Source organism: Peromyscus californicus, unplaced genomic scaffold (genome assembly GCF_007827085.1).
Source record: "Peromyscus californicus insignis strain IS unplaced genomic scaffold, ASM782708v3 Scaffold_18__1_contigs__length_77618521, whole genome shotgun sequence".
NCBI lineage: Eukaryota > Metazoa > Chordata > Mammalia > Rodentia > Cricetidae > Peromyscus > Peromyscus californicus.
The window spans coordinates 59361450-59376133 of NW_026294480.1; the positions used below are offsets into that span (position 1 = coordinate 59361450).

The window sequence follows — 14684 nt, forward strand, 5'->3', positions numbered from 1 at the left end:
TCAAGGTCACAGAGTGTCTACAGCTGCTGGTCAAAGTTTTAAACTTTTGGTGAGCTATATGCAATCCCTAGTAAAAACAGCATCGATTTCAAGTCCAAACACATTAGAGAAAAAACTGAGATTAGAAGGTCTGGGTTCAAATTCAGGCAGCTCTGTGACCTTGGGCACATTAACCACTGGACTATAAGTTCCTCACCATTAAAGTGGAATCAGAGAAGTATCTGGTAACAGTCCACTAAGGACTGCGGGCTTGGGATGCAGCTTGGTGGCAGAGCACTTGCCTAGGCAAGGCCCCAGCACGCAGACACACACTGAATGTGATATAATTATGAGTACCCAAATGCACAAGCACTCAGAGTCAAGGCATTTTAATTCAACTCTAACTTCAATTAACTATAAAGCCATATGTTCGTCCCAAATCAGGCCCAAACTTTACTTAATCTAAAAGAAAAGAAAAAAGCAGCCTGGCGGTGGTGGCGCACGCCTTTAATCCCAGCACTCGGGAGGCAGAGCCAGGCGGATCTCTGTGAGTTCGAGGCCAGCCTGGGCTACCAAGTGAGTTCCAGGAGAGGCGCAAAGCTACACAGAGAAACCCTGTCTCGAAAAACCAAAAAAAAAAAAAAAAAAAAATGGTGTCTGAATAAACTCCTTGTTGGATCATTCAGTCACCTAAATGCACACAATGACAGATAAGATCTATTATTTCTTAAACTTTCCTATCCTGGAAATAATGAACACAAAGATAATTAATACGCTATATACAAGATTTCAGTCAAGAGAGTCAAAATTTAGCCTCAATTTCAGCTATTAGCATTTTATAGTCTACCCAATCCTATTAAAATTGAATTATTAAACTGGTATCAACAGTTCACATTGTAATTCCAGTGGGGGGGGACGGGGGGGGGGGGGGGGGGGGGGGGAGACACACAGCCAGTTCCAGTTTAGGCCAGCCTAAGCTACAGAACAAGACTGCCTCTAACCACCTCCCCAAATTCTTAGTTTAATTATACCCTCCTCCTAACATCTGCAAAACTATCAGCCTGGTTACTCTGCCTTAAGTTGGCACAATCTAGTGACCGTCTGTTATGTTTTACCACACTGTGTAGCAATAAAAGATCAAAAATAAAACAAATGTGGACTGGGGCGCGCTGCATGCGCTGGGGAGGCAGAGGCAGGTGAATTTCTCAGATTTCCAGGCCAGCCTGCTCTACACAGTGAGACCACTGGGGGGCGGAGAAGGGGGGGGAGACACCGAAACTAACAATTAAAGTTGTCCTAATTCTGTACATTTATACACAGCCCGATCCCCCCCCCCAAAAAAAATGCAAATCTAAATTAAGAAGGACACGGCTAAAGATGTTTTCAATTCTGGGTGGTATCTGAAAGTGTACACTGCTTAGTGTTTATTTTTTAAATTCACTCTATTTGTAAATAAATAAATCAGGACTGGTTCACAACACTGTATTTAAATATTATCTCAACGTTCGGGGGGGGGGGGGTGTGTGGAGGAGGGAGTACCCTGGGGCAAAGATCAAGTAAAACCGCCAGAGGTGATCAAAACCAGTGTGTCATTCATACAGAACCCCCAAACCACCGCTCAGCCCCTACATGGGCAGAGTCCAGTAGGCAACATTCCTACTCTCAACCTCCCTCCCCAAATGGTCCCTTCACCTGAAATCAGTGACTTTCTCCAGGCCTGACCCTGCGGACCATAAAACTCAATAGAAGTTCAAAATTCAAAACTCCCGTGCCCAGCCCAGATCAACTCAAGTCAACGGTTTGGGAAGTGGGACCTCAGCTCACCAACTGGTTCTCTTCCCCCATCCGCCCCCGCCCCCATACACACACACACACACACACACACACACACACACACACACACACACACACACACACGTTTGAAAACCACCGCCGCCGCCTCTCACGCCCCCAGATGTTCCCCCTACAAAAGCCCTGCCCCCCCCCCCCGCGCGGGGCCACCCCGGCCACCCACCCGAGCAGCCGGGCGGCCGCCTGGCGTCCCCGCGGCGGCGGCGGCGGCGGCGCTCCCGCACCCCGAGCCCGGGTCCTCACTTCTTCCAATCGCTGCTGAAGAGGCCGAAGGCGCCCGAGGGGGCGATGGTCGAGGTGGCCTCCTGCCCCAGCTCGGCCGCCTCCCCTCCTCCCGACTGCTCGTTGTAGGCGAAACTGTTGCTGGACATCGCGGCGGTACCGGCGAGCGGGCGGCGGCGGGCAGCGGCGGCGGCGGCCGGGGGTTCTCTCCGAAGGGCTCGCGTCCCGAGGACGCCGAACAAAACTAGTTGCGGAACGGAGGGGCGCGCGCCGGCGCTTCCGGGCTCGTCACCGCTCCGGGCCGGCCGACCCGGCGGCCCACCCCCCTGCGCGTGCGCACTGTGTCCGTCCGGGCCCGGCGCCGGGCCGCTCCCGGGTTGCGCTGGATCCTCGCGCTCCGGGTATTAGAGGCGGCCGGGAAGCTGCACACGGGAGCCTTCCAGGAAGCCGGGTTTGCCCCGCGTCTGCCGGAGGGTGGTGGGCTTGGAATCAACTACTGGATGTGAAGCCCTTGGGTGCGTTTTGCTGGAGGAGCTCTCTGATCCTCCAGGGTTCTTTGCTTCACTTCGGCTGCCCACGGATCGCTCCCCGATTCTTCCAGAAAAAAAAAAAAAAAAAAAATGTCATGCACACTCCGGATCAACTCCACTTCAACAGTCACGAGTTCTCTGCCCTCAGGGCTGGTGGCTTTTCCTCTCTCAGCCAGCGTGGCCGGACTGACGTTCTAGACTTGAAAGCTCCTCCTCCTCCCGAGCGTGGCTTGCAGGCTCCGCACAGGGGCGGCCATCCCCCCCAGTCAAGCGTTGGCTAGGTAGTCCGGGGGGCCTGAGGTTCCCACTTGAAGCTCGAGGCGAGCCTCCCGCCCGCTGCCAGCTGCCCACAGCAGAGCCTCCACCGGCTGTGGGAGTGGCCTCACCTCTGAGCGCCACCTGCTCCCACTTTGTGGCAAACAGCTTTCTAATATCGCCTAGACAGGCAGATGGGATGCTTGCTTTCCTGGGGGACCCTCACCAGCAAGCGTCCCTAGTGACGCCCCTTCATTCCCCTTTCCCTTCACCTGCAGTCCAGGAGGGACTGAATACCTGGAGCCCGGCAGCCAGCCACCAAAACCCAGGGATAGCACCAGGCTAACACCAAATGGGGGCCCACCAAGGATCCTCTACGTGACTGAAAGGTCACATCTTCTCTGGAGAAACATGCTCCTCCTTAGTGCTAGGAAGGAGAGGAGCAACTGGCCTCCAAACTGATCAAAGGTTGGCAGTTAATTGACCTTTCAATATACCTGTCCAGACATACAATCTCAGAGCATCTCAAATATGTTGCTCCCCAGTATTGATGATATATATTAATAGATTTGCACAGTCTTGCCTACAGCTGATCGCCAGTGATGATACATAATGAGGAGTTATATGACGATTATACCCCAGGCGCATTATTCTGAGTGTTGTGCATGGATGAATTAATTCACTAGAGAAAGACACTAGGCTTCGGTTACTTCATCTGTCAAGTAAGGACACTGATGTACACATCACTACAGAACATAACTGAGTGTATAGTCTCTTGATTTTAGAATATGTACACTTACCAGATCCAAACTGTTCTCCAGTATCCTAGCATGTTACTCCAATGCAATGTATGAGGTTTCTTCACATTCTCATAATTTTGTCATAAATATGATATTATGGATATTATTTGTCATAATTAGTATTATATTCATGTTGATAATGGATGTGGGTATCTTTTTTTGTACCCAGAGTCCCCCAAAGACCACCAAGAGACCCAATCCGATGCAAAAGTAAAGAGTCTTTGTATTGTTACAAGTTAACTTGGGACTCTCTGACGCAGCAGCAGAGCAGGAGAGACCCCGAGTAGCAATGGGGCAGGGTTTTTTAAATGGGGGCTGGGGGCCTTGGGGGTCTACAGATTACATAGGAACAGACTCAGGATTGGTTTATGTGAGTGGCAATCATGTTAGTAACTTTTAATTGGCTGGTGTTAGTTGGGGGTTACTGTTATCCATTTTGGGGCAGGCCTGGGAAAGTCTCAGGCTTTGTCCTTGAGCTGCCATGGAGGCTGGCTGGCCTAGCACATACTGACTATGGAGACTGGCTCAGTGGCTCAGGCTTTCATATTAACCCATGCACGTAGCTGTAAGTTAGTGAAGGGTCCCAGACATCTGGCTTGAACCTTGAGCAGTCAGAGTACATGCAAAAAGGGAGCTACTGCAAGGATTATGTCTTTTGTTCACAGCCCTCCCAGAAACTGCTTGCTTAAGTCTCAGGATCTCTGATCTCTGAGAGAAGACTGAGCAGCCTGTTATGGCATCTGCTTGGTCCTTTCACTTTCATGTTATTATTCCATGTGCTTTTTGTTTTCTTGGAATTCCACATAAACATATAAGTCCGATTTATCTCATATAGTTCATTTTCTTATGGAAAAAGTTTATTTTGTTTTTAGAGATAAGGTTGTTATTTATTAATTGGTGCAATGTTATTCATTAAGAGGTACTATTTACAATGTGAAGAAAAGCTACAAGGTACAACAAAACCCATTATAAGAGTTTATTAAGGGAAGGGATCAGAAGGGGGTGCCTAGGCCTATGGAAAGATCATGCAGGAAGAGAGGGCAGAGGGATGAGTGGGACCCGATTTTATAGATCCCCTCATGCGCATGTGGGCTTACTTAGCTACACTACACATACGCATGGATTACGTGATCATGCAGTGCATGTAAGACATAAGGCCCTGGGATGACTAAGCATCTTGCCAGCCCATGTGTGGTCATGGGGGAGTGGCTAGGAATTCTAACATTCCAGATTCTTTGTTCTTATAAAAAAATGGTGGGTGAACGGGAATGGGGGGTGCTATGTCTCAGTGGGTGTCAGTTGACTTCTGGGAGTAGGGAAGGGGGTTTTGGGGGTAGCCGGACGTCCTGAGGTAGTGAATTGTCCTCCATTGCTTTGGGAATCGTCCATTGCCTTCCACTGCTTTGGGCTCTGTGACTGTTCAGGTCTGACAAGGGCCAGTGAGGCAGAAGAGGAAGTTTAGAAAAAATTTTACCTTGAGGGGTCCCCGAGGGGTCCCAGGGTGAGGGAGGGAGGGTCCTAGGACCAGGAAAGTTTGGATTCTACTTATCTGAAGTGGATCTGACCTGTCCAGGTGGATTCAAGCTGGCTCTGGAACTCGGGAGAATTTTTAAACATATTAAGAAGCAGCCACAGGGAATTTAAAATCTTGAGCTGGTAGCCATAATATTATAATGTTTAGTACTCTGCTATCAGAATTTTATTGGTTAGTGTTAGCAAGAGAGAGAGAGAAACTTGGAACATGCTTTTAATTTTCACCTGAGATAAGTCTTATCTAAGACAAACCTCAAGACACCTGTTTTGTTTGGTTTTTTGTTTTGTTTTGTTTTGTTTTTGTTTTTGGTAGTTTAGCATCCAGGAGACACAGGTAATCAATTGCTGAGGGCATTTAACAGTAATAGATTGTTATGTTAAAATCTGTTTTTTGCAGAGTCCAGACTCTTTTGAGTCTGGGGGTGTAAATATCTCTGGACTGTTACTGTTCTTTACCTCCTGGGAATACTTGATGGTCCTTGGCCTCCGGCTCTATGGTGGTCCTGTAACAATTAGCTGAGTAGCAATGGGATGATAATAGGGGGGTGGTGCCTAGCAATAGAAGGGTTCTGGGTGTCCCAGACTTTGGGGTCCACCTGAGAGGCTGGCAAGGGAAAGGAAATGCCAGAGCTAGTAGGCTGAGTGGCTAGGAGGAGGAGAAGAAGCACTGCCGACGGGTCTGGAATGAGGAAAATGGGGGGAGCAAATGAAATAAAAGCTCCTACCTTAGCTAGAAGATCTCTCCCCATTAGGGGCACAAGGCAGATTGGCACAACTAAAAATGTGTGGGTGAGAGGGATACCCCTGAAAATACAATCAAGTGGTGGGGTCTGGTGAGGTAGGTAAGGCCATCCTCCTACCCTGTGATCTATTACAACAATGGAATACCCAGATTAACATTCCTCCAACCTCAAAAACAAACTATAAACTAACTCGTTTCCAAGAGAAATATTAGGAGGTATTATTATAAAGAGTGGTCACGAGCCATCCAGATTGTACAAGAACAGGGCACAACAACTGCTAATCTTCCAAAGACACCAACAGCTCTACCTTTAAAATGGTTAACAGACAAGCCTGTATGGGTTCAGCAAATGGCCTTTAACAATAGAGAAATTACAGGCTTTTGAAGAGCTGGTACAAAAGCAGTTAAATGCTCAGCATATTGAAGAATCGACCAGCCTTTGGAATTTTCCTGTATTTGTTATTAATAAGAAATCTGGTAAATGGAGAATGGTAATAGACCTAAGAGCAATTAACAAAGTAATTCAGCCAATGGGCTCTCTACAATCTGGAATTCCTTTACCTACTCTTTTACCAAAAGGATGGCCACTTATAGTTATTGATTTAAAATACTCTTTCTTCTCAGTACCCTTACAAGAAAAAGACAGAGAAAGATTTGCCTTCACAGTACCTACTTATACTAATTCTCAGGCAATTAAGAGATATCAATGGAGGGTCCTCCCACAGGGAATGCTAACTAGCCCAACTTTGTGCCAATATTTTGTAAGACAGCCATTGGAAGTGATACATAAAAAATTTTCTAAATCTATAATTTATCATTACATGGATATTTTACTAGCTGATTCAAATGCAGATACCTTAGAAAGAATATTTGAAGAAGTAAAGAAAATTTTGCCTTGTTGGGGATTACAAATTGCTCCTGAAAAGGTACAAAGGGGAAATTCTATTAATCATTTAGGATATAAAATAGGTCTACAAAAAATTAGATCCCAAAAGGTGAAAATTAGGAGAGATCAATTACAGACTCTTAATGAATTTCAAACATCATTCAGAGACATTTCCTATCTGTGGACTGTTGTTGGGGTAAAAAATGATGAACTGAGTAAATTGTTCAAAAGCTTAGAAGGTGACAAGGACTTAAATAGTCCAAGAGAATTATCAGCTGAAGCTGACAGACAATTGGCTTTGGTGGAAAAGAAAATACAGGAAGGACACGTGGATTGTGTGGATCCAAAGCTCGAATATATTTTGGTTATTTTACCCCCTAAGCATTCTCCTACAGGAATTTTAATGCAGAGGGAAGATATTATATTGGAATGGATATATCTACCAAATAAACAGAGTTAAAAATTTTAAACTTATGTGGAAAAGATCTCTGAGTTGATTTTAAAAGGAAAATTGAGACTTAGTCAATTAGCAGGAATTGACCCAGCAGAAATTGTAATACATTTAACTAAGGATGACATTGACAAATTATAGGTAGAAAGTGAATCTTGGCAAAGAGCTTGCAGTAATTTTTTGGGAGAGATTAACAGCAAATATTCCAAAAGCGATAGAATTTGACTTATAAAGAGAGCTGATTGGATCCTGCCTCACATTGTACGGGAAACTCCAATAGCTGAAGCCCCCACATTTTATACAAACAAGGAAAGGCAGGTTACAAATCAGAAAACTTAAGTAAAGTGGTTCAAAGTCCTTATAATTAGGTTCAAAAATAGGAATTGTATGCTATTCTGATAGTATTAATGTATTTTTTGGAACCTTTCAACATAGTCACTAACTCTCAGTATGCTGAAAGGATGGTCTTACATATTGAGACTCCAGAATTTATCCCTGATGATTCAGAATTAACTTTGTTATTTATTCAGTTACAACATATAATCAGGAATAGGAAGCATCCCTTATATATAAAACTCACATCCGATCCCATATGGGTCTGCCAGGACATCTAGCACAAGGTAATGATCAGGTCAATAAACTATTGATAGGAAATGTACTAGAGGCCTCAGAATTTCATTTAAAAAAATCATGTCAATATTAAAGGTTTAAAAAAGAATTTTTCCATAACCTGGCAACAAGCCAAGGAAATGTCCTACTTGTTCTTTTTACAATCAGACTCCACTACTAGCAGGATGTAACCCAAAGGGTACTCAGAGGAATGAAATCTGGCAGATGGATGTGTTTCACTTTGCAGAATTTGGAAAATTGAAATATGTAAACCATACCATTGATACCTATTCAAGATTTCAATGGGCAATGGCTTTGGGTTCTGAAAAGGCTGATTCAGCAATGACACATTTGCTAGAAGTTATGGCCATCATGGGTATACTTGCACAAATTAAAAGTGACAATGCTCCAGCATATGTTTCTGGTAAAATGAAACAGTTTTTTGCTTATTATAATATAAAGCATATTACATATACCACATAACCCTATGGGCCAAGCAGTTGTAGAAAGATCAAACAGAACTCTAAAGGATATGCTAAATAAACAGAAGGTAGTAACAAAAAAACCCCAGAAATAGATTACATAATGCTCTATTAGCTTTAATTTTCTCAATGCTAATGAGAAAGGAACAACAGTTGCAGAGAGACATTGGATAATAGAAAAAAACTACAGAATTAAATCAGCCTATATACTTTAAGGATGTGCTGACCTCAGAATGGAAACCAGGATGTATGTTATGTTGGGGACGAGGTTTTGCTTTTGTTTCTACAGAGAAGAAAACCTATAGATACCATCAAAATTGATAAAGGTTCAATTTGAATGAAAGAGACCTCTTTATTAGAAGAGGTGATAGTTCATCAACTATCATGACCATCCAATTTAAATTAACTTATACCATTAACAAATGCTTTTCATTTAATCATATATAACTTGCCAAAAGGGAACCTCCCCAAACGTAAGCTTGGGGAAGGGTTTTTGGTTTTGTCTTTCAGTATAATGAAGGCTAAGGAATTGGAAGAACACTGGAAAAATGAGACATCTAAAGAAAAAGGACAAATGTCCCAAGAAAAAGAGTAAATTGGCCTACTGGTATATCACATATAAAATTTCATAAGTCTTCCTATGTGTTTATTTCTGCTCTTCTCTACAGACACTTAACACAAATGGTATTTATGTAGTCCCAGTTCAATTAAAAATTAAAGCTGGCTTTGGAGTTGGAGAATGGCTCTCTCCTTCTCTAAATCCAAGCATACTTGTTAAAAGAAAATGCAAAATCTCTGTATCATGTCAGAAGAGCAATCTGATATAGGCCAGAAGAAAACCAAAATTAAGGAACAATTCTATTGCCACTAATCTCAATTCTTTGGTTCTATTTTGACTCTTTAAAACTTTTCTTGAGGTATGAGTTTTATATCAAAATTTATAAGATTATTATATTTATATTAAACTTTTGTTATGATGTTAATGGTCATATAGAGTACTAACTAATTCTAGAAAAAAGGCTTCGTTTAGCTGCCTGTACATGGTCTTGTGTTTGAGTTTCTAACAGTATTCTGCATGGAATCATGACCAGACATAACAGCAAATTTGAAGTATCTAAAAAGATGATGGGGCTCCACAACAATGATTCTACATGTACAATAATAATACCACTAAGCTGACAAACATCACCCAAATATCAGCTTTGGACTACAGACTGCTCAGGACAATTTTGAGATGGCTAGCTGAGATAATCCAACCTCACAGACTACTTGAGCAAGGACTAGAGATAAGCCCTGCACTTTTGCATTATGCAGAGACTGGACAACAAATGATACAGCTACCTCTTCCAAGACTTGACAATGGACTCAATTTTTTTCTTTTCAGGATCCCCTAAAGATGCCTTTACCCCCAAACAGCAGAAAGTAATTTTAATAACATGATGCCCACATTCCCAAGAGGTGAGGTGGGTGGTTTTTGGTCTTTCAGTGGGTTTGGGATAATTGTCATTGTTTAGGATGGTTGGTTACAAGTTGTTATTGTTAATGGTCAGGGAAAAGGCTAAACAAAGGAGATTAGATTTAAAGTTCTTGTTTGAAAAAAAAAGAGGATATAGGTAAGAGGTAGATTATTGAATCTACTCTAAAACCAAAAAAGAGAGGATATAGATATGATACAAATAAAAAGGCAGATTATTGAATCTACTTTTAAAAGCAACTACTAGTTTTAAATACATTGGATTGGATTTTTGTATATTGTATATAAATTATGTATATTGACACAAATTTGAGATTGATTTTGTTAGAAAATTCTGTATGTATATTTCTAATCTTGTTCAAGGTATTATACCTATACAGTTCATTTAACAATGTAAGGTGAACGTTGGTGGGCTTGGTTAAATGTTGGTGTCCTTCTGTCTCCTCTTTGACCTGCCTGCTGGCCATAGGCAGGCACCTGACCATTAGTGGATGATCCTCTGAGCAATGTGCCAAGGGCAGGCTCACTACTCCTCCTCCTGGGTGGTAGAGGGAAAGCAACAGGATCCTCTAGGGAAGGGAATGGCGCCACCTCTGGATTCATGGGTTAAGCCGAGGTTGTGCATCTAGGTCCCTGGAGAGCCTGCCCTTGCCATGGTCTGGTTGAATTTCCTCTGACATAATGAGTCTTTGATATCCCAGGCTTGGAACCCAATGTGTTCCATGGCTTTCACAATTGCAGGGTCAGGCAAGCCAGGGACCATTTCTTCACAGTCATTTGGTGAAGCCTCCATGAATTCCCTGAGCCAGGGGTGTGTTATCACTTCATCCACTGTTGGCCTAAGACTGGGGTCAACTGTCATTAAGAGGCTAAGCAGGTCCCGGAGTTCTTCTGACAGGCCCAAGGGGATAGTATAATTCCGTGTCAAAAATCTGCTTTTGGAGCTCAAGTAAGGTGTCACCACAAAATGGGCATTTTCTGACTACCATGAAATATAATATGACTCTCGAGGCTCATCTGTTGGCCTTAGGGCCATCATAAAGTCCATCAAGTAAGAGTTCAGGGGTACAAAAGGCGTAAGGCCCAATGAAAAATCTAACCTTTTACCCTGGCTTGACTTGGGCACCAAGGCCAAAGTCGATGATTTTGACTTTTCCGTTCCCATCCACCATGATGTTGTCTGGTTTCAGGTCCCGACGAATTATTCCATGCTCATGGCAGTAACTCATGGCACTTAAGATTCCCCGGGCATTGTCCTCCTGCAGGTGGCCAGCCTTTCAGACATACTCATAAAGTTGTTTTCCCTCAACCAGCTCCATGATGAGGTATGTTCTCTTCTCAGACTCAATCACTTGGACAAGTGAGATGATGTTGGGGTGGTTGATCATCTTCATAATATTTACCTCATTCGTGACCAGAAAGCACCACAGTTTCCCTTTTTGAAGTACTTTGACAGCCACTGGGGTGCCTGTGAGGCGGTGGTGGGCCAGTTTTACTTCGGCATAGCCTCCACGGCCAATAGTCTTCAAGACCACATACTGCGATTGGAAACTTTCTGGATCCAGGAGGCTGGAATTAGATCTGAGCCCTGCATAATCCTCCATGAACTCTGTACAATCCTCTGAGAGATCTGCGTACTCCTCTACAAGATCTGCACATGCCTCTTCACAACAAGAGTACGTTATCAGTAACAAAGTATACATGCTACCCAAGAGAAAGAAAAAAGAAGAAAGAAATTGAAAATAATGAAAAAAAAGGAATAGAAAACCTAGAATCCTATCAAACAACTAACAACTACAACAAGAAAATCCCAGAAAACCAAAACCACACACACACACACACTCACACAGAAAATCCAAATAAAAAAACTAGCTGCAGGTTACTAGGAAGGAGGACCAGAGCTCAGCAACACTGAGAATGAAGACCACTAATTGTTTAAGAAGAAAAACATACAAAAAAAAAAACTACCATAGATAGGTAAACTGTGAGGTTTATTGAATCCACAAAAGTAGAACGTAGGACTTCAGAAAACCAACAATTCGTTGTATGGGTTTCAGTGACGCATATGACATGTATGTATTCACCACTGCAAGATCTTACAAAATAGTCCCTAAAAATCTGTGCTGTGCATATTCAGCCTTCCTGCCCTCAATCCCCTGGCATCCCCAATCTTCCTACTATTTCCATATAATGTCTTAGAGTTGGGACCACACAATATGTAGTCCAGACTGGCTTCTTTGACTTACTAACAAGCATTTAATGTTCTTCTCTGTTTTTGTGTCTTGATAGCTCATTAACCTTCAGAGCTGAATGATATTTTAGTGTGTAGGTAGATGTTGGAACTATGTCTTATTTACTCACTGGTTGAAGGACTACTGATTTACAAGGTTATGCATTTCTAAATAAGCCAACATTCATCTATAGCCATTTAGTTTTTGTTTGTGAGACAGGGCCTCAATGTGTAATCCAGGCTTGGCCTTGAACTCATGATCCTCCTGCCTTTGCCTCTGGGTGCTGGGGTCACAGCAAGCCTCATTTGTGTGGCAACACATGCCTAGCTCATGTGCAGGTTTCCCTGGAGACATAATTTTCAGCTCCCTCGAGTAAATGTGTGGGCCCTGGCCCCCCACTGTGAGTGGCAGCCGCCTTGCTTGCCGACCTTGACCAGATGTCCTCCCTATTCAGATTCCCTGCCGGTTTCCTTCTCACCTAACATTCTACCGGAGGTTCTTTGTTCCTGTATCCTGCATTTGGTGTAAACAGCTTAGATGCAAAAATGTAGCAAACTTCTGCCCTCTGGGGATCCGCCATTGTGCTGTAAGCCTGTATTTAAGGTTTCCTCCCTCTTTCAATAAACGGCATTCCATTCGGCTGGCACTCGGCATTCAGCCGTGGCGAATAACTCGAATGACTCGCTGTCTCTTGTCCCTTATTTTTTAATCCACAGCCCCTCGCTCGGATATGGTGAACGGGTGGTGATAGCGCGGGCGTTATCCCTACAAATGGAGGTTCCTACCGAGATCCGAGAAAGAAGGGACAAGCTGATGGACACCCGAAAGGTAAGGCTGGCCAGCAATTTAAAGAAAAAAGAAAAGATAAGGGTGAATTGAAATGGGTGCAGCTAGCTCACAGTCAGTTGATTGGACTGCTGAAGCAGGAAGGCACCGAAGTTAATAAAGGGCAAGACAGCTAAAGATTTTAAATAAAAAAGGAAATCTTCCCAATAGAGAAGAGGGAAGAAAAGGAAATTTCCCATTAGAAAAGGGAGAAAAAATTTTAATAAAGAAAAAAGGATTTTCCCGGTAAAAAGGGTAAAAATTTTTTGAAACTAGGCCTAAAGATTAGGGCCCTGTAGAGGAAGGATGAAGGAAAAGAGAAAAGCCTCTTCCCAGTGGTAATGGAGGAAGAAAAGTCTCTTTCCAATTATAGAATTTTCAGGATAGCTAAAACTCTGAGCTCTTTCTGCCTGCCAGCACAGAGCGGCAGCATCTGAATTACAAAAAAAATCAACAGGTGGGCCTCATTGCTGCTGGATGAACAAGCAAGCAAGCCCAGAGCTTACAGTTTTGTTGTCTGTTTGCTTAATTTCTGTTTAAATGTTCATTTTTCCCTCAGTGGGAATAATTCAATATTTAGGATCCCTTCGTGGGAAATGTTTTTGTTTTTTCCCTTATGGGAATAACTCATTATTAGGTAGTCCTTTCATGGGAAGTAAAAGAAAGTTTAAAAGTGAGTGCACATGTCCAGCATGGCAGTGAAGGCATGTGTGAGATAGCCCAGAGCAGCAGGTGGGCAGGTACACACAGGTGGGAGGCATAGCCATGAGGCCGATGAGGGGAACAGACTTGCAGGCAGGCAAGCGAGCAGAGGCCAGGAGAGGGACTAGCACTAAAAGCTTAAATGGGCCCAACTTCTGGTGAAAAATGGTTTTGGTCAGACATGGAATGCTAAGTCAATGCTGCTGAATTTCCAGGGAAATTGTATAAATTCATTGTATAAAGGATGTTCTGTTCTTTTGATTGTCTTAATAAATGTCTGAATGAATGTTTGATTCTCATGGTAGATAAACTAAAGGAACAAGATTCATAATTTTGAACTATATATTAGGTGTGCTCTTGTCTGTTGATCATTACTGAAAATTTGGTTCTGCAATTTAAGTTGCTTTCTAGAAATTCTTGGTTTAATTCTATAGAAATATAACACCTGAAATGGATTGGGTTGTTAGCTTATTAAATAATGTTGTTGCTAAGATAAACCCATAAAAAAAAATCTCTTACTGATAAAGAGGTCACAAAATGACCCGTCCCGCGGGCCAGGTTATTGGGGAGACCCAAGGAGGCACCTCCTGAAAGATCAATGGGGGCGAGAGAGAAAGGAGACCAGGCGCATAAGGGAAGACAGAGTCAGTCTGAGTTGCGTCAAGGTCTCGTTTATTGACTGGGTATTGAGGCTTATAAGCAGGGCTTCAGGCAGGGAGGGGGAGCAGGGGAAGCAAAAGGAGAGAAGAATGTAAAATTCCTAAGGAAGGGTGAGGTCGCTTTGGTCCCAGGCCCCTGCAGCTGGCTGATTAGCACGTACTCCAGGAAGTTGTACAGCCCGCGGTTAGGCCAGGAACCTGTTTTTTGCAAGGTTTGATAAAGTAAGGAAGGTCACACAAAATTCAAGACACAGCTGTCCGGAGTCGGTCTCCAACAGTTCCCCCTCTTTTCTCAAAAATGGACCAAGTCCATGTGATCGGGGTGGCTAGGGTCCGAGAGAGTCCCTGTCTTAGGCTACACAGGGGGCTTCCCACGATCGGCAGTGTGCCACGTTGAGCCGGTCTCGACGACCTCTGTACACTGTTGTCTCCGGCGTGAGCCCTGTACTATTC

At 43.5% G+C, this 14684-nt stretch overlaps 1 protein-coding gene and 1 pseudogene across 4 annotated transcripts in view; both read right to left on the minus strand.

The window, feature by feature from the left end:
• Ap3b1 (adaptor related protein complex 3 subunit beta 1) overlaps positions 1 to 2320 on the minus strand; it is a 218690-nt gene extending 216370 nt beyond the window's left edge. For 2 of the 4 annotated variants that reach the window (XM_052743550.1, XM_052743548.1), the window contains exon 1: positions 2074 to 2320. In XM_052743550.1, the coding sequence (XP_052599510.1) occupies positions 2074 to 2201 (128 nt within the window). In that variant the 5' untranslated portion in view covers positions 2202 to 2320. Of the gene's footprint in view, positions 1 to 1993 lie in introns of all 4 variants that reach the window. The other 2 variants (XM_052743551.1, XM_052743549.1) reach the window with 2 other exon arrangements.
• Positions 2321 to 10439: 8119 nt separating this feature from the next.
• On the minus strand, positions 10440 to 11517 carry LOC128113179 (sperm motility kinase 3A-like; annotated as a pseudogene).
• Between the last annotated feature and the right edge of the window lie 3167 nt (positions 11518 to 14684).